This window comes from Gorilla gorilla, chromosome 2 (genome assembly GCF_029281585.2).
Source record: "Gorilla gorilla gorilla isolate KB3781 chromosome 2, NHGRI_mGorGor1-v2.1_pri, whole genome shotgun sequence".
NCBI lineage: Eukaryota > Metazoa > Chordata > Mammalia > Primates > Hominidae > Gorilla > Gorilla gorilla.
This window is the reverse complement of record NC_086017.1, coordinates 206404316-206424099: the sequence shown is the minus strand read 5'-3', so window position 1 is coordinate 206424099 and position 19784 is coordinate 206404316. Positions and strand designations below refer to the sequence as shown.

General features: G+C 38.8%; 1 protein-coding gene across 17 annotated transcripts in view; it reads left to right on the top strand.

The window, feature by feature from the left end:
- Window positions 1–19784, top strand: part of ACAP2 (ArfGAP with coiled-coil, ankyrin repeat and PH domains 2) — a 177290-nt gene that overhangs the window by 89442 nt on the left and 68064 nt on the right. For 15 of the 17 annotated variants that reach the window (XM_031007305.3, XM_055382698.2, XM_055382700.2 and 12 more), the window contains 2 exons: window positions 16656–16714; window positions 19343–19526. In XM_031007305.3, coding sequence (XP_030863165.1) covers window positions 16656–16714; window positions 19343–19526 — 243 coding nt within the window. Of the gene's footprint in view, window positions 1–5638; window positions 5777–16655; window positions 16715–19342; window positions 19527–19784 lie in introns of those variants that run through there. The other 2 variants (XM_063704484.1, XM_063704485.1) reach the window with 1 other exon arrangement.

Genomic DNA, 19784 nt, shown 5'->3' with positions numbered 1-19784 from the left:
TGTCTCCTTTTTCATCTCTTATTTTTTTTATTTGGTCTTCTGTTTTCTTAGTCTGGCTAAAGGTTTGTCAGCTTTTTAATCTTTTTGAAAAACCAACTTTTTGTTTCGTTGATTTTTGTATTGTTTTCTTCTTTCTAATTTCATTCATTTCTGCTCTGGTCTTTATTTATTTTCTTCTGCTAACTTTAGGTTTAGGTTTGGTTTCCTTTTGCTTTTCTAGTTCTTTAAGATGCGTCATTAGGTTGTTTATTTGAAGGTATTTTGTTTTTGATGTAGGCACTCTTAGCTATAAACTTTCCTCTTAATACTGCTTTTACTGTATCCCATACATAGGCTTCGGTTTGTTGTGTTTCCATTATCATTTGCTTCAATAAATTTTTTAGTTTCTTTTTTTTTTTTGAGACAGAGTCTTGCTCTGTCACCCAGGCTGGATTGCAGTGGCACAATCTCTGCTCACTGCAACCTCTGCCTCCTGGGTTCAAGTGATTTTCATGCCTCAGCCTCTTGAGTAGCTGAGATTACAGGTGCGTGCCATTACACCTGGCTAATTTTTGTATTGTTTACTAGAGACAGGGTTTCACCATGTTGGCCAGGCTGGTCTCAAACTCCTGGCCTCAAGTGATCTGCCTGTCTTGGCCTTTCAAAATGTGGGGATTATAGGCCTGAGCCACTGCGCCCAGCTCAGTTTCTTTCCTAATCTATTCATTCACCCACTGGTCATTCAGGAGCATATTGTTTAATTTCCATGTGTTTATATAGTTTCCAAAATTCCTCATTATTTCCAGTTTTATTCCATTGTGGTCAGAGGAGATCCTTGATATTATTTCAGGTTTTTTTTTTTTTTTTTTTTTTGAGTTTCTTACCGCTTGTTTTGTGACCTAGCAATATGGTCTGTCCTTAAGAATGATTCATGTGCTGGGAAGAAAGATGTGTGTTCTACACCCCTTCAGTGAAATGTTCTTAAATATTCATTAGGCCTGTTTGGTCTATAGTACAGATTTTTTTTTTCTTCTCTTTTTCCTTTTTTTTTTTTTTTTTTTTGAGATGGAGTCTCACTCTGTTGCCCAAGCTGGAGTGAGTGCAGTGGCATGATCCCAACTCACTGCAACCTCTGCCTCCTGGGTTCAAGTGATTCTCCTGCCTTGGCTTCCCAAACTGCTGGAATTACAGGCACGTGCCACCACACCCAGCTAGCTTTGTATTTTTAGTAGAAATGGGGTTTCACCATGTTGGCCAGGCTGGTCTCGAACTCCTGACCTCAGGTGATCGCCCGCCTTGGCCTCCCAAAGTACTGGGATTACAGGCATGAGCCACTGCACCTGGCCTATAGTGCAGATTAAGTCTGATGTTTCCTTGTGGATTTTCTGTCTGGATGATCTGTCCAGTGCTGAAAGTGGGGTTTTGAAGTCTCCAGCTGTTATTATATTGGGGTCTGTCTCTCCCTTTAGCTTTAATGATATTTGCTTTATATATCTTGGTGCTCCAGTGTTTGGTACGTATATAATTATACTTGTTATGTTCTTTTGCTGAATTGAACCCTTTATCATTATAATGACCTTCTTTGTCTCTTAAAATTTTTTTTTTCTTGAAGTCTGTTTTGTGTGATATAAATATAGCTGTTTCTGTTCCTTTTGGTTTCCATTTGCATGTAATATCTTTTTCCATTCCTTTATTTTCAGTTTGTGTCTTTATAGGTGAGATGTGTCTCTTGTAAGCAACAGATTATTGTGTCTTGTTTCTTTATCCATTCAGCCACTCTTTGTCTTTTGACTGGAGAGTGTAGTCCATTTACATTCAGTGTTATGGATGAGTAAGGATTTACACCTGCCATGTTGTTATTTGTTTTCTGGTTGTTTTGTGGTCTTCTCTTCCTTAGTGTCTTCCTTTTAATGAAGGTGATTTTCTCTGCTGTTATGTTTTCTTTTCTTGCTTTTTATTTTTTGCTTATTTATTATATGTTTGTAGATTGGAGGTTACCATGAGGCTTGCAAATAGTATCTTATGGTAACAAATCAACACTGATTGCATAAACAAGCCAACAAAAAGAAAACTAATAAAAACACAGTACTTTAGGCCAGGCGCGATGGCTCACACCTGTAATCCCAGCACTTTGGGAGGCTGGGGCGGGGGGGATCATGAGGGCAGGAGATCGAGACCATCCTGGCTAACACGGTGAAGCCCCATCTCTACTAAAAATACAAAAAATTAGCCGGGCGTGGTGGTGGGCGCCTGTAGTCCCAGCTACTTGGGAGGCTGAGGCGGGAGAATGGCGTGAACCCCGGAGGCAGAGCTTGCAGTGAGCAGAGATCACACCACTGCACTCCAGCCTGGGTGACAGAGCGAGACTCTGTCTCAAAACAAACAAACAAACAAAAACTCAATACTTCAACACTGTGTCCTCACTTTGTAACTTTTTACTGTTTCCCTGTGTATATTATTGTATTGTCTCTGTTGAAAAGGTATACTCATTATTTTTGGTTTATCTTTTCACCTTTCTATTAATACTTAAGATAGGAGTAGTTTACACAGCACAATTACAGTGTTATAGTATTCCGTGTTTGTCTTTGTACTACTTACTGTCACCAGTGAGCCTTGCACCTGCAGATGATTTCTTCTTGCTCATTAATCTCCTTTTCTTTCCGAGTGAAGAACCTCCCTGTAGCATTTCTTGTAGGACAGGTCTGGTGTTGATGAAATTCATCAACTTTTGTTTGTCTGGGAAAATCTTTAATTATCCTTCATGTTTGAAGGATATTTTTGCTTCATATGCTATTCTAGAGTAAAAAAGTTTTTTGCCAGCACTTTAAATATGTCATGCTACTCTCTCCTGGCCTGTAAGGTTTCCATTGAAAAGTCTACTGCTAGATGTTTTGGAGCTCCATTGTGTTGTTTCTTTTCTTGTGCTGCTTTTAGAATCCTATCTTTATCCTTGATCTTTGGGAATTTGATTATTAAACTAATAATGGGTTAAATCTGCTTGGTATTCTATAACCTTCTTTTACTTGAAGTTTTGTATCTTTCTCTCAGTTTCAGAAATTTTCTGTTACTATCCTTTCGAATAAACTTTCTATTTCTCTTTTTCTACCTTACTCTTAGATTTGCTGTTGAGGCCGTTTTCTAGATCTTATAGGGATGCTTCATTCTTTTTTATTCTTTTTTCTTCTCTGTTTTCAAACAGGGCTCGTAAGTCTCAGGAGTTCTTTCTTCTGCTTGATCAGTTCTGCTGTTAAGAGACTCTGATACATTTTTTAAATGTCAAGTGCATTTTTCAACTCTAGAATTTCTGCTTGGTTTTTAAAAATTATTTCTTTGTTAAATTCATCTGATAGGATTCTGAATTTCTTCTCTGTTATCTTGTATTTCTTTGAGTTTCCTCAGAGCAGCTATTTTGAATTCTGTGTCTGAAAGGTCGCATATCTCCATTTCTCCGATTTGCCCCTGGTGCCTTATTTAGTTCTTTTGATGAAGTTATGTTTTCTTCAATGGTCTTGATGCTAGTGGATAGTTGTTATTATCTAGGCATTGAAGAATTAGATGTTTATTGTGGGCTTCACAGTCTGGGCTTGTTTGTACTCATCCTTCTTGAGAAGGCTATCCAAGTATTCAAACCTACTTAGTTGTTATGATCTAGGTTTTTGGTCCCTACAGCTGTATCTGCATTAGAGGGCACCCCAAGACTAGTAATGCTGTAGTTCTTGGACACTTATAGAGATACCAGCTTGGTGGTTGATATGGTTAGGCTTTGTGTCCCCACCCAAATCTCATCTTGAATTGTAATCCCCATAATCCCCACGTGTCAAGGGAGAGACCAGGTGGAGGTAAATGGATCATGGGAGTGGTTTCCCCCATGCTCTTCTGGTGATAGTGATTGCATTACATGAGATCTGATGGTTTTGTAAGTGTTTGGTAATTCCTCCTGTGTTCATTCTCCTTCCTGCTGCCTTGTGAAGAAAGTGCCTTGCTTTCCCTTCACCTTCCACCATGATTGTAAGTTTCCTGAGGCCTCCCCAGCCATGTAGAACTGTGAGTCAATTAAACCTCTTTCCTTTCTAGATTACCCGTCTCAGGCAGTTCTTTATAGCAGTGTGAGAATGGACTAATACTGTGGTCTTGGATAACATCTGGAAGTATTCTCTGGATTACCAGGTAGAGACTCTTGTTTTCTTCCCTTACTTTCTCCAAAATGGGTGCAGTCTCTCTCTCTCTCTGGCTAAGCTGCCTGCAGCTTGGAGAGGGGTGATACAAGCACTCCTGTCGCCGCCATCGTTGGGACTGTACTTCGTCAGATCTGAAGCCAGCAAAGCACCGTGTCTTGCCCATGTCCCGCTGTAACTATTACCTGGCTGCAACCTGTGTTCTCTCAAGGCACTCAGGCTATAGTCATTATTTCAAGAGTGGCTGAAGCTAGTCATTCTTGTGTATTTCCCTTCGGGGTGGTGAATTCCTCTGGGCTCCGGGCTCCGGACAGCTTCAGAGATAGTGCCTGGAAGTCAGGGACTGCAATCGGAAACCTTAGAAATTTCCCTGGCGCTGTATTCAACTATGTTTAAGCTGGTACTGAAATCACAAGACACAGTCCTTCCCACCCTTCCCTTTCCTCTCCCCAGGCAGTGGAGTCACCCCCTGTGTCCACCTCCACACAGGCCCACAGGGAGTACTGCCACAATGTTGTCACTGTTCACTTAAGGCCCAAGGGCTCAGCTTTTCATGAATGTCGCCATTCCTGGGACCCACCCTTCAGGGCAGTGAGTTCCCTTCTGGCTTAGGGTAGTTCCAGAGGTGCCGTCCAGTGTTCTCTGGAATCAGGGACCCTACGAACCCACTTGGTGCTCCTCCCAACTATGTTTGAGGTGGTACCTAATCTGCAAGACAAAATCCCCTTTATTTTTCCCTCCCCTTTTCTCAAGCAGAAGGAGTCTTTCCTCGTAGCCACCGCAGCTGTGAATATGCCGGGTCACACCTGAAGTCTGCATGTCCGAGTCTTAGCTGAGGCTCACAGTGTGTGTTACTTGGTTGCTGCTGGTGACTATTCAGGGTCTAAGGGCTCTTTAGTCAGCAAGTGGTGAATTCTTCCAGGACTTGATCCTTCAGTCCTTCAGGTTCCTTCTGGCCCAGGGTGTGTCTAAAAATATCATCTGGGAGTTAGAGCCTAGAAGGGGGACCTCACGACTCTGCCTGATGCCTTATTCAACTGTGGCTGAGGTGGTATTTATGTTGCAAAACAAAGTCCTGTTTATCCTTTCCTCTCCTCTTCTCAAGGAGAAGGAAGGAATCTCTTTTGGAGCTGGGAGCCTTCCTGCTTTTGATTGGGGGATGTGTGACACAAGCGCTCCCTTAGCCGCACTGGCTGGTGTCTCACTAGGTCATGTACCTCCAAGTCCCCTGGCTCTGAGCCCAGCCCAGCACTACAACTTGCCTAGGAGTTACAGTCCTTGTGACCTAGCCTGCCTTTTACTGTTATTTAGGACCCCAGAGCACTTTAGCCTGTGGTGGCGAGGCTTGCGGAAACTCCAGTTCCAACCTCCAGGCTGTGTGATTGTCCTGTCCCTGGGGCTGGTCTAAATGCTGCATTCATTGGCATTGGCTGAGTTCTGCCGGGATTGGCAGCACTGCGTTCCAGCTTGTAGTCCCACAGTTGCTGTGCTCTTTCCCCATGTGCAGCGCAGATTCTTCCCCTGTGCCCTGTGGTTGCTACGAGCGCATGGGGGAGGGCTGGGGTCAGCAATTGAAGACTGTCTTTTCTGTCCTCTTCACTGCCTCTTTCAGCAATATGAAGGTACTATGATTGCTCACATGATTTTTGGTTCTTATGAAGGTGCTTTTTGTGTAGGTGGTTGTCAGATTTGGTGTTCCTGCAGGGAGGACAATCGGTGGAAGCTTCTATTTGGCCATATTGCTCTACCTCCCATTCCAGCTTGTTTCTATTTTTAATTTTTGTTGCAATGGAGTCTTGTTACGTTGCCTAGGCTGTTCTCGAACTCTTTGCCTCGAGTGATCCTCCCATCTTGGCTTCCCAAAGTGTTAGGATTGCAGGCATGAGCCACTTTGCCTGGCCCTGAATAATATTTAAATAAATCACAAGGACTTGAAACTACAAAATTTATACTTAGAGCCAAAGTCACCTTACTTGTAAGAACTGGAAATGGGGATAATGCTCTCTATGGATATGCAGCCTACTCTTTTACTAACCTTTCTGGACTAGATCTTTGAAGTGCGTCTTAGCTTTCCTCCTTTCCTGAAGAGAGCAGAGATAGTGCTGCTTTAACTGTGGTCATACATGTATGAGGAATAACTTTAGTGTGAGCTGTTGGTTTTAAAGAGTCATATATTATTCTATGCACTCTTGTAAGTTCATTTTATAATGAGCAGATTGGTCAACTGACATATTTTTGATTATTTGTAATACATGTGTTGCTTGGAATAATACTGTTAATTTCCAGAAATATAAATGAACTTTAGCTTTTCTGTTGGTGGCTTTTAAACTTTTTATGATGGGAAAATGTGTGAATTTTCTCCTGGGAAAGTATAGACTGGAGACTTAGATACCAGTAGATGAATTGAGGAATTTCTGTGTAGCAGTTTAATATAGAAAAGAGTTAGCTGTCCATGAGGAAGGGCTTTAAGAACAACAATAACTACCAAAAAAAAAAACAAGAAGAAAAAGAAAAGAATTAGCTGTTAGATAGCTGTGGCTTGAGAATTGGCAAGTCAGAGACAGAACTGTTGCTTTATTGACAACATACTTTTCACACTAATGGAAGTATTAAAAGTATATAGCCTACATTATTGTGGCTGGGCACAGTGGCTCACACCTGTAATCCCAGCACTTTGGGAGGCTGAGGTCAGGAGTTCGAGATCAGGCTGTCCAACATGGCGAAACCCCGTCTCTGCTAAAAATACAAAAATCAACTGAGCATGGTGGCACATGCCTGTAGTCCCAGCTACTCAGAGGGCTAAGGCGCAAGAATTGCTCGAACCTGGGAAGTAGAGGTTGTAGTGAGCTGAGATCATGCCATTGCACTCCAGCCTGCTGTGATGGAGTGAGACTCTTGTCTCCAAAACAAAGCTAGTAAATAGTCTAGATTACTGACATCTAACTTCATGAAATACTTGACATTCTATTCAAGTGTATAGAAAATTTAATTTTGGTAATGTTACATTTTAAAGGTGGTAGTATCCAGGATATAGGTATGGGCCAAGGGTTCATGATGAAGTTGCTAAGAGCGACTGCAACAAAAACAAAAATTGACAAATGGGATCTAATTAAAGAGTTTCTGCACAATCAAAGAAACTGTCAGCAGAGTAAACAGACAACCTATAGAACGGGAGAAAATATTTGCAAACTATTCATCTGATAATGCTCTTATATCCAGAATTTATAAGGAACTTAAATTATAAAGAAAAACACAACCCCATTAAAAAGCAGGCAAAGGACATGAACAGACATTTCTCAAAAGAAGACATACATGTGGCTAACACTCATATAAAAAAAGCTCAACATCATTGATCATTGGAGAAGTGCAAATCAAAACCACAATGAGATACCATCTCACATCAGCTGGGTGAGATACCATTGCTGGGTATATAACCATAGGAATATAGTTCTATTATAAAGACATATGTATGTGTATGTTCATTGCAGCACTATTCACAACAGCAAAGACATGGAATCAGCCTAAATGCCCATCAGTGGTAGACTGGATAAAGAAAATGCATACGTACATATACACTATGGAATACTATGCAGCCATAAAAAAGAATGAGATCATGTCCTTTGCAGGAACATGGATGGAGCTGGAGGCCATTATCCTTAGCAGACTAACACAGGAACAGAAAACCAAACACCACATGTTCTCACTTATAAGTGGGGGAGCTAAATGATGAGAACACATGGACACATACAGGGGAACCACACATACTGTGGCTTATTGGAGTGTGGAGGGTAGGAGGAGGGAGAGGATCAGAAAAAATAACTAATGGATAGTAGGTGTAATACCTGGGTGATGAAATAATCTGTATAACAAATCCCTGTGACACCCGTTTACCTATGTAACAAGCCTCCACATCCTGCACATGCACCCCTGAACCTAAAAGTTAAAAAAAAGTTGAAAAGCAAAAAAGAGAAAAATGTCCTGCTTTTCTCTTTGGAATATAATGATGTTTTTAAACAACTTTATTAAGGAATAATTGACATAAACTGCATAGTTACAGCATACAATTTGATAACTTTCGAGATCCACGTATCTCCATGAAATCGCTACAAATAATTTAGTGAATATAACAATCATGCTTTAAAAGTTTTTCTTTGCCACTTTGTAATTTCTATTTCTCTCCCTTCTTCCCTCATTCCTAGTCTGTCGTGAATCTGCTATCATTATTGGTTTGTTTGCATTTTCTAGAATTGTATGTAAATGGACTTTTGTGGTCTAGTTTCTTCAGTGTTATTTTGAGGTCCAATTATATTGCATGTTTCAGTCCTTCATTCCCTTTTTATTGCTCAATACGATTGCATTGTATGGATTTATCACAAGTTTTAAAATCCATCTACCTGTGGATGGTTATATTAGCTATCTACTGCTGTATAACAGATTATTTGAAAACTTAGTGGCATGAAACAACATGCATGTATTATCTTACAGTTTCTGGGCCAGGAATTTGGGAGTGGCTTAGTTGGGTGACTCTGACTCAGGAATTTCATGAGATTGCCTCAGTCTCTGGTCCTCTGACCAAGGATCCTCTTTGCAGGGATGTTTGAGTGTCCTTATGACATGAAATCTGGTTACTGCTAAAACAAGTGATCCAAGAGCAGCATGGGCAAACAGGAAGCTCCAATGCCTTTTTTTTTTTTTTTAAGACAGAGTCTCACTCTGTCATCTAGGCTGGAGTGAATGGCATGACCTTGGCTCATTGCAACTTCCGCCTCCCAGGTTGAAGCGATTCTTGTGCCTCAGCCTCCTGAGTAGCTAGGATTACAGATGTGCGCCACCACACCCAGCTAATTTTTGTATTTTTAGTAGAGTTGGGGTTTCACCATGTTGGCCAGGCTGGTCTTGAATTCCTGACCTCAAGTGATCTGCCCGCCTCAGCCTCCCAAAGTGCTGAGACACTGCATCTGGCTGGAAGCTTCAGTGCCTTTTATAACCTGGTCTCAGCAGTCACACATTGTTACTTTCTTCATGATACTGTTTGCTAGAAGTAAGTCACTCCATCTAGCCCACACTCAAAGAGCAAAGAATTGGGGCTGCTTTTGAAGAAAGCAGTGTTAAAGAATTTGTTGTCATATTTTAAAGCTACTGCAATGGACTTTGGGGTTGTTTTTAGGTTTTGGCTATTACAAATAAAAATGCTTATTAAAATACATGTAAAAATCTGTGTAGGCATATAGTTTTATTTCTTTATGTGAATAGCCAGGTGTAAAACGGCTAGTTTGTAAGATAGTGTTATGCTTAAATTTTTACTATTTTTAAAGTGAAGACTGTAAGCCATTGCTAAGAGAAAATAAGGAAATATTTAATTTCTTTTATTTATTAATGTTTATATTAATTTTTAATACAGTCACGCATCATTTAACAACAGTGAAACATTCTGAGAAATGTGTTGTTAGGTGATTTCTTCATTGTGTGAGTATCATAGAATGTACTTAACACAAACCTGGGCAGTGTAGCCTCCTACACACCTAGGCTACGTGGTGTAGTCTATTGCTTTTACGCTGCAAACCTATACAGCATGTTTCTGTAATGAATACGTTAGGCATTTGTAACATAATGGTAGATATTTGTGTATTTAAACATAGAAAAAGTACAGTACAGATACAGTACTATAATTTTATGGGACCACCGTTATATGTGCGGCCTGTCTTTGACCAAAATGTCATTATGCGGCACATGACTGTTTTACATTTCTTTAAAATGTTAATATCTGTAAAGAAATTAAAACCTACACAAATGTTGTTTGGCAAAGTGGATCGTGCCATTTTACATCAGCAGTGTACAAGAGTGCAGGGGTTCCACATGCTCAGCAACACTTGGCATAGTCACTTTCTAAAATTGTTTATGGTTTTAATTTGCATTTCCTTATTAATAAGTAATGATGTTGAGCATTTTGTTTCTTTGCCATCTATGGATCTTCTTTGGTGAAGTGTCATCTTTTGTTCATTAAAAAAATGGATTTAGGCCGGGCATGGTGGGTCACACCTGTAATCCCAGCACTTTGGGAGGCCAGTGCGGGCGGATCACGGGTCAGGAGATCCAGACCATCCTGCCTAACACAATGAAACCCTGTGTCTACTAAAAATACAAAAAATTAGCTGGGCGTGGTGGTGGGGGGCGCCTGTGGTCCCAGCTACTTGGGAGGCTGAAGCAGGAGAATGGCGTGATCCCGGGAGGCGGAGCTTGCAGTGAGCTGACATCACGCCACTGCACTCCAGCCTGGGTGACAGAGCAAGACTCCGTCACACACACACACACACACACACACACACACACACACACACACACACACACACACGAGAAAAAGAAAAAAAATGGATTTATCGGCCTGGCGTGGTGACTCACGCCTGTGATCCCAGCCCTTTGGAAGGCTGAGGCGGGCGGATCACTTGAGGTCAGGAGTTCATGACCATCCTGGGCAACATGGCGAAACTCTGTCTCTACTAAAAGTACAAAAATTAACTGGTGTGGTGGCACGCCCCTGTAATCCCAGCTGCTTGGGAGGCTGAGGGAGGAGAATCACTTGAACCTGGGAGGCGGAGGTTGCAGTGAGCCGAGATCACACCACTGCACTCCAGCCCGGGCAACAGAGCAAGACCCTGTCCTAAAAAAAAAAAAAAAAAAAAAAAGGCTTTATCTTCGTATTTACTGAGTTGTTGTATGTTTTGCAGATATTTTCTTCCATGCTTTGGCTTGCCTTTTTCATTTTTGTAGCAGTGTTTTTTAAAGATCAAACTTTTTTTTTAATGAAGTCAGTTTATTGATTTTGTTCTTTTATAGTTTTCTTTTGTGTTCTGTTAGGAAATGTTTGCTTAACCCTATTCAGTAAGATTTTTTTCAATGTTTTCTTGTAGAAGTTTAGGTCTATGATCTATTTCAAGTTAAATTTTATAAATGTTCTGTGGTAAGGGTTGAAGTTCTTCTTTTTCCTATTATTATTAAATTCTTTGCATGTGGCTCTCCAGCTTGCTCTGTACATTTTCCCATCTTTATTGGCACCTTTTGTAAAAAAAATAAATGAATAAAAGCTGACCATATGCGTGGGTAATTTCTGCTTTATTGATCTTTTTGCTTGTCTTTTTTCTTTTTTTTTTTTTCCTGAGACAGTCTTGCTTTGTTTTCTGGGCTAGAGTGCAGTGAAATGAAAATGACTCACTGCAGCCTCCACCTCCTGGGCTCAAGTAATCCTCCTGCCTTAGCCTCCTGAGTAGCTGGGACCACAGGCACATGCTACACGCCTGGCTAATTTTTTGAATTTTTGTCGAGATGGGGGGGTCTCACTTTGTTGCCAAGGCTGGTCTCCAACTCCTGGGCTCAAGTGATCCTCTCAAACTGTTGGGATTACAGACATGAGCCACTGTACCCAGACTTTACCTGTCTTTATACAGTACCATACTTCACTGATTACTGTAGCTTTCATAGTAAGTCTTGAAATCAGGTAGTATGAGTATTCTAACTCTTTTCCTCTTTTTCAAAGTTATTTTGGCTATTTTAGGTCCTTTATGTTTTCATATAACTTTTGGAATCAACTTTTCAGTTTCTACTGAGATTTGGAGTGGAATTGCGTTGAATGTATAGATCAATTTGAGGTGAATCAACATTTTGCTAATAATAAGTCTTCTAATCTGAATAGTATATGTGTTACTCAAAGTAGAGGGCCATGATTCTGTCTATTTGTGTGTGTATCATTTGCTCACTTTATTTAACAATCAGTGGTTAGTTCTTGTCCACATTGACTTTCGACAGATTTTTGAAAGTGGTGACAGGCACGTAGGTAATCAATGTATAGAGCTTGTTTGGTGAATGTTCAGCCTCATCATGTTTTCTGGAAAACCACATATGGATACCTATGAGATATTGCTTGTTCCTTTGTTCCAGACAGCTTTCTTTTGCCTGGTGTCAATGCGCACATCTAGAATTCCCATCTCCTTCATGGCAAATTTCTGGATCTCTTTGAGTGCCTGAGGGCCACGCTTCTTGAAGCCCACTCCATGGATGTGCTTCTGAACGTTGCTGGTGTACCCTCGGGTCACCTTATCGATGGCAGGATGATTCTTCTTGCCGCCCATCTTTGTGGAGCCGTTCTGCTGGACCCAAATTAGAAAAGAAGAGCATGAAAGATTGTCTCCATTTGTTTTTTTTTAAATTTCTCTGAGCATGTTTTGTAGTCATCACTGTGCAAGTCTTGCATATTTTTTGTCAAATTCATCCTTAAGCATTTCGTATTTGTTATTATAAATGGCTTTTTTTGTTTGTTTGTTTTCAGATGGAGTTTCGCTCCTGTTGCTCAGGCTGGAGGGGCAATGGCGTGATCTCGGTTCACTGCAAGCTCTGCCTCCCGGGTTCAAGCGATTCTCCTGCCTCAGCCTCCCAAGTAGCTGGGATTACAGGCATGTGCCACCACGCCCGGCTGATTTTTTATTTTTAGTAGAGACGGGGTTTCTCCCTGTTGGTCAGGCTGGTCTCACACTCCCGACCTCAGGTGATCTGCCTGCTTTGGCCTCCCAAAGTGCTGGGATTACAGGCGTGAGCCACAGCGCCTGGCCAGTATTTTTTTTTTTAATGTTCAGTTTCTATTTGTTCATTGCTGGTCTTAGAAATACAACTGATTTTTGTATTTTGACTTTGTTTCTACAGCCTTCTTAAACTCACTTATTAATTTTAGCGGTTTTTTTTTTGCAGGTTCCATAGTGTTATCTATAGAGCTGATCACATCATCTGTGGATAAAGACAATTTTATATTCTTCCTTTCTAATCTGTATGCTTTTTATTTCTTGTATGATTGCATTGCTAGAATTTCTAGTGTAATGTTAAATAGAAGTGATGAGTAGGCATTCCTGGCCTTGGTCCTGATCTGAGGGTGAAAGTAGCCTTTTGCCACTAGCCAGGATGTTAGATACAGATTTTTCATATGTCCCCTTTATTACGCCAAGGAAGGCACCTTATATGTCTATATTCCTGAGAGTGTTTAAAAATCAGGAAGGGAAGATTTTTGTTCCAGTGCTTTTTTGTGTCTGTCATACAGTTTGTTTTTTAAGTCTGTTAACATGGTGAATTATGTTGATTTTTTTGAATGTTAAATCCATCTTTCATTCCTGGAATATATCCCAATCGGTCATGATGTATTTTCTTTCCTATGTATTATTATGTCATTACTATATATTGCTAAGAATTTTGGCATCTGTATTCATGAGGGATATTGCTTCGTAGCTTTCTTTTCTTACAGAGTCTTTGGTTTTGTTCTTCCGTTTCCTCAGAGAATAGATTTTCCGATAGATTTTTTTTTTGAAGAGTTTGTGTAGAAGTACTGTTCTTTCTACCTTAAATGTTTGGTAGAATTCAGCAATGAAGATGTGAAGACATCTTTGTGGAGTTTTTCACATTTTTTCTTTTTATTTATTTTTAATTTTTAATGTATTTTCTTTGTAGGATGTGTTTTCCTTTTTATTTTTTAAGGTATGTGTGCCATTTCTTTCTGATATTTTATAATTAGAAGTTGAAACAGCTTTACAGTTGACATCCATATACTCACCCCAAAGGTATATTATGCTGCATTTGCTTTATCACATATCTATTCATTTATCCTTCCCTCTATCCATGCCTCAATATTATTAATGCATTTAAAAATAATTTATAGACAAAAGAACATTTCTTTCTCAAATACATTCCCAGGTTTAGGTTTTTTTTTTTTTTTTTTACAGGTTTTCTTTTTTCTTTTCTTTTCTTTTCTTTTCTTCTTTTCTTTCGAGATAGGATCTTACTCTGTTGCTTGGGCTAGAGTGCAGTGCAGTGGCGTGATCACAGCTCACTGCAACCTTGAACTCCTGGGCTCAAGTGATTCTCTTGCCTTAGCCTCTTGAATAGCTAGGACTACAAGTGTGTGCCACCATGCTTGGCTCATTTAAAAATGTATATATAGAGAGAGTTGGGTCTTGCCATGTTGCCCAGGCTAATCTTGAACTCCTGGCCTCATGGGATCCTCCAACCTTGGGCTCCCAAAGTAATGGGATTATGGGGATAAGCCACCATGCCTGGCCCTGATTTTATTTCTTGAGGTCAAGTTTAAATACAGTTAAATGCAAAAACCCTATTTGTATGTTTAAGTTAATTTTGGCAAGCCCATCCACTTATGTAAGTCAAATCCTTTTTAAGATATGGATCATTACCGTTATCCAGAAAGTTCTCCCATACCACTTCTCAGACAGTCCCAACCCACACCTCCAAAGGCAAGTCCTGTTCTAATTTTCTTCCATAAAGTAGTTATGCTTTTTCTGTAACTTCATATAAATGGAATCATATTGCGTGTATGTGTGTCTGTGTGTGTATGTGTGACTTCTTTTGCTTGGAATAACATTTTTGAGATCGGTATTGTTCCCTGTTTCAGTAGTTCTTTCTTTTTAATACTTTGTAGTGTAACTTAATATAATGTCATATTATTGCTTGATGCCCTACTATATGGTCAGTTTTCTTAAATGTTGTTAGTGTTCCTGAGAAGATTGGATGTTCTCTTTTCGTTGGTTTTATGTTTCTGTGTCCTTTCAATCAACCTGTTAATATGCGATTTGTTTCTTCTTAATTCATTTAAAAATCTATTGTTTAATATTTACACTGTCATTCTTCATATTTTAAAGTTATTTTTAAATTTAAATATAACAAAATTGATTTTTTTTTGTGGCATATAACTTCATGGGTTTTGACAGATGCATACAGTTGGGTCTCCACACCAAAATCAAGATGCACAACAGTTCCATCAACTCCCCAGAAGCCCTCATGTTGCCCCATTATTAACCCTTCCATCCTCCTCCTATCAGTGGAAATCGCTGATTTTTCATCCCTTCAGTCTTGCACTTTCCTGAATGCCCTACAAATTTTGTTTCACTTAGCAAAATGCATTGAGATTCACCTATGTTGTTGCATGTATTAATAATCATTCTTTTTTATTGCTGTTTGAATATATCATAGTTTGTTTCTATATTCACTGGTTGAAAGACATTTGGGTATTTTCTATATTTTGGCAATTAGGAATGAAACTGCTATAAACATTTGAGTACAGGTTTTTGTGTGAACATAAGTTTTAATTTCATTTGGCCACATTCCTAGGATTGGGATTGTTATATTTCATGTTCATGTAATTTTAACTTTATATGATATGGAAGGTTTTAAACTATAGACTCTGTCTTTTAAGCTGTGTTCAGGGTATCAGTTTCTTCTTGATTGAGCCTTGATTGAGTTTTTGTCTTTCACAAAATGTGTCCATTTCGTCTGTTGAATTTGCAGGCCTACAGTTGTTTCTTAGCTTCACAGATTACCTTTTTAATATATATACAATCAATGATAAAGACGCGTCTCTCCTTCTTAATGTTTGAAATTTGCGTCTTCTTTCTGATCACTGTGGTTAGAGGTTTATCAATTTTATAATATTCGCTAAGAACCAGCTTTTTGATTCTTTGATTTTTCTCTATTAACTTTCTATTTTCTGTTTAGTTGACTTCTACTCTGATCTTTATTAATATTTTCTTTCTTCTGCTTACTTTGGGTTTAGTACTTTGAGTTTAACATAATACAGACAAAATTTAATTTCTCTCTGGAAGTAAATTGACAGATTTTGAAAAGTCCAGATTCCTGGGGAATGTGTGTATGTAGTATTCAGGAGAAAACAGAAGACAGAGCTTCAGAGATAATGAAATTGTGGTATTGTTTTCAATTAGTAAAAGAATGGAGGATTTTCTTTTGGATATTGATATTTCTGCCTGTTCATCTAACTTTATTTCAAACTCTGAATGAAGTATATCTGTAAATTATTAAAGGTGGAATCCCCACGATAAGCATTTTGATGTTTATCATATACAGAGCCATCTGTGTTAAATATGTGGCATCATTTAAGTTGGGCAAAATACTATCTGGAGGAATAAAATTTTACTCTTGTCTCTACTATTAGCAGTTATTTAACCTAAAGGATGATATAATGTTTACTTGAATTGAAAATATTCATTTAAGTCCCCAAGTCTTCCCCAATGAGTAACCTCTACCTCAACTAAGGTATATGGCGTTTCTGGAGCTGTTTTCATTTGGTATGCTGTGATATATTGGAGTAAATAATTTCTGTAATGTATGGAGTGGAATTTGTATTACTGTTTTAGGTTGTCTTCCAAAGCCTGAATTTGCATTAAGGAACTATGTTGCTCCATTGTTTGAGCATTCTATTTAAATATTAAAGCAGATTTGTTTTCTTCTGTAAATAGAAGTAATTTTATTTCTGAGAGATGAAATTGGCTTAATCTGTTTTGGGTTCTATTTTTAAATGGTTATTTCTTTTGTAGTCTTCAAGAAGAGATATAGACGGTATTAGAATTGAAGAATTGATGGAGGGATGTGGTATTTATAGCACGATAAGAAAATTATTTTGTTTACTTTTCTAATCACTTAATATTACATTTTATTTTTTAGATCCTGTTTGACCAAACTCAGAGATCAATTAAGGCACAGCTTCAGAACTTTGTTAAAGAGTAAGTCAATTGCAGTGAAGAGGAAAGAAAATTAACTAGTTAATGATCAATCTGAGAATTCGTATCTTTTGGAAGAAGTTATATACCATGAATTATTGAAAATATTGGCGTTTTGTTTGCTTTGTGAAATGCATGCTGCATTTCTTCCTAAATTACTCTATAAGTAAATTAGACTTGATGTCTTTCAGTGAATCACTTATTCCACAAATACGTGTTCTGGAAGATACTTGGCTAGGATACGTAGCTATAGGTTTAAAAAATATTTTTAATGTAAATAATCTAATCGTTCTTTCACCATCAAAGCAAACCCCAAAAGTGGTTGAAATACTATTAGTTATTGTAGTTGAAACTATGTTTTCCATTGTTTCAATGTGGTATTTTCTTTGAAGAGAAGATAATGGAATATACGAGAATGAGCCATGAAAGTACATGATTTTTGGGCCGGGGCGCAGTGGCTCACGCCTGTAATCCCAGCACTTTGGGAGACCGAGGCGGGTGGATCACCTGAGGTCAGGAGGCGAGACCAGCCTGGCCAAGATGGAGAAACCCCGTCTCTACTAAAAATACAAAATTAGTGGGGCGGGGTGGTGCATGCCTGTAATCCCAGCTACTCGGGAGACTGAGGCAGGAGAATCGCTTGAACCCGGGAGGTGGAGGTTGCAGTGAGCTGAGATCGCGCCATCGCACTCCAGCCTGGGCAACAAGAGTGAAACTCAAAAAAAAAAAAAAAAAAAGTACATGATTTTTGTGACTTACGAGTATTTTGTGTCACCTCACATTTTCTTTGTGAAATAAAATAGAACTAGAAATTTTAAAAATCAGAAATTTCCATATTAGGAAAGTTTTTCTTTTTCACATTAATAATACAGTTTTTTCTCTTTTGATTCCTGGCTGGGAATATATAAAATTAAAGTTTGTTATAATAGAGCTGTACAATGGTGTTAGATCTCATTAAGATAGTACACTGTTTTAATAGGTTAGAATTTGTTGTTCTGGAGGTTATGTATTACAGTTTCTTTTCTTTTGTTTTTTTCTTTTTTAAATATAGAGACAGGGTCTGACTCTGTTACCCAGGCTGGAGTACAGTGGCTTGATCATAACTCACTGTAACCTCGAATTCCTGGGCTGAAGTGATCCTCCCACCTCAGCCTCCTGAGTAGTTAGGACTACAGGCGTGGACCACCACTTCTGGCTAATTTATCTTTTATTTTTTATTATTTGTAGAGGCAGGTCTCACTATGTTGCTGAGGCTAGTCTCAAACTCCTGGCCTCAAAGCAGTTTTCTTACCTTAACCTCCCAAAGCACTGGGATTACAGGCATGAGCCAGTGCACCCAGCCAGATTCTTTATAAATTACTTTGTGATGAACACTCAGAATGTCTTCATAGAATGCACACATAACAGTTTATGGCATCTTTCAAAGAGTTGAATGTCTTTCTTATATATACTTTATTATGGTTTTTATAAAATCATTTGTCTTCAAGTTATTTTACCTAGCTCCCTAGTAGAAAAATAAAAGCAAAGGGATGTTATGTGACTAAGATCATTAATGAACCAAGTGTTTCAGATTTTCAGACTATTAAAAGGGATACTGTTATTCTTTGCTGATGTAACGATTCTTTCAGAAATTGATGTGTTCCAGCCTGGGCAATAATGTGAGACCACAGAAATAAAAAATAAAAATTAGCCTTGTGTGGTGGCATGTGCCTGTTGTCCCAGCTGCTTGAAAGGCATGAGGTGTGAGGATCGCTTGAGCCCAGGACTTTAAGGCTGCAGTGAGCTATGATCATGCCACAGCATGAGAAATGAATGTTGTTTCTTAGAGTGTGGTCTGTAGACCACCCATGGTAGTAAAATCAAGGACGTGTCTTAAAAAAAAACTCCTCAGGTTTCTAGGATTTTTCTCGAGGGCTAAAGAATCATAATCTCTCGGAAAGGGCTCTGGAATTTGCATTTTTAACCAGTGCCCTATAGTGATTCTTATGTATACTACCGTTTAAAAATCATTTGGTTAAATAATGGTACATGTCCCTGAATTTGTCTTTAGAAAAACAATTAACTTTCCTTTATGTTTCTGTAATGTTAATTAGATAATTTATTGTCATCTCAAGTTATGTAGATTTAAATAATGAAATTTTAGCTGACTTTATCAGGATTTATACAAAATTGAGAAACAATACATATTTTAGTTTGAAGAGTGAATGTGTTTCAATGTGAGGTGAAACAAAAAATGGAGGAACATAGGAATTCAATTCTAAATGTTATTTTGCTAAATTTTTTTTTTTTTTTGAGACGGAGTCTTGCTCTGTCGCCAGGCTGGAGTATAGTGGTGTGATCTCAACTCACTGCAACCTCCGCCTCCCATATTCAAGTGATTGTCCTGCCTCAGCCTCCTGAGTAACTGGGACTACAGGCACATGCCACCATGACCAGCTAATTTTTTTGTATTTTTAGTAGAGACGGGGTTTCACCATGTTGGCCAGGATGGTCTTGTTCTCTTGACCTCATGATCCACCCACCTCAGCCTCCCAAAGTGCTGGGATTACAGGTGTGAGCCACCGCACCCAGCCTGCTAAAGTTTTTTAATGAAGCAAGTTATAAAAGTTTCACTAAGTTTTTCTTTTTTAGAGATCTTAGAAAATTCAAAGATGCCAAGAAGCAATTCGAAAAAGTCAGTGAAGAAAAAGAAAATGCATTAGTAAAAAATGCCCAAGTACAAAGAAACAAACAACATGAAGTTGAAGAAGCCACCAACATTCTGACAGCAACAAGAAAATGTTTTCGACACATAGCCCTCGATTATGTGCTTCAGGTATATAGTTTCTTACTGTGTATGTTTTCAGACGGTGCTTACTAAACAGGTTGTTACTTTTGAGTGATCGCCCTAAGAAGAATAAATACTTTTACTCTGAACTTAAAGTTAAAACATAATCTTAGGTGGAAAATTTCCATCTGTGTAGCTATTAGTGTACCTATGTGTGTATGGATATATATTCCTTTGGTTCTGAGTTCTGCCTCTTTTCTCTTAACATTATATTTCCCATTTTAAAATGTTAAAAAGCATTTTTAG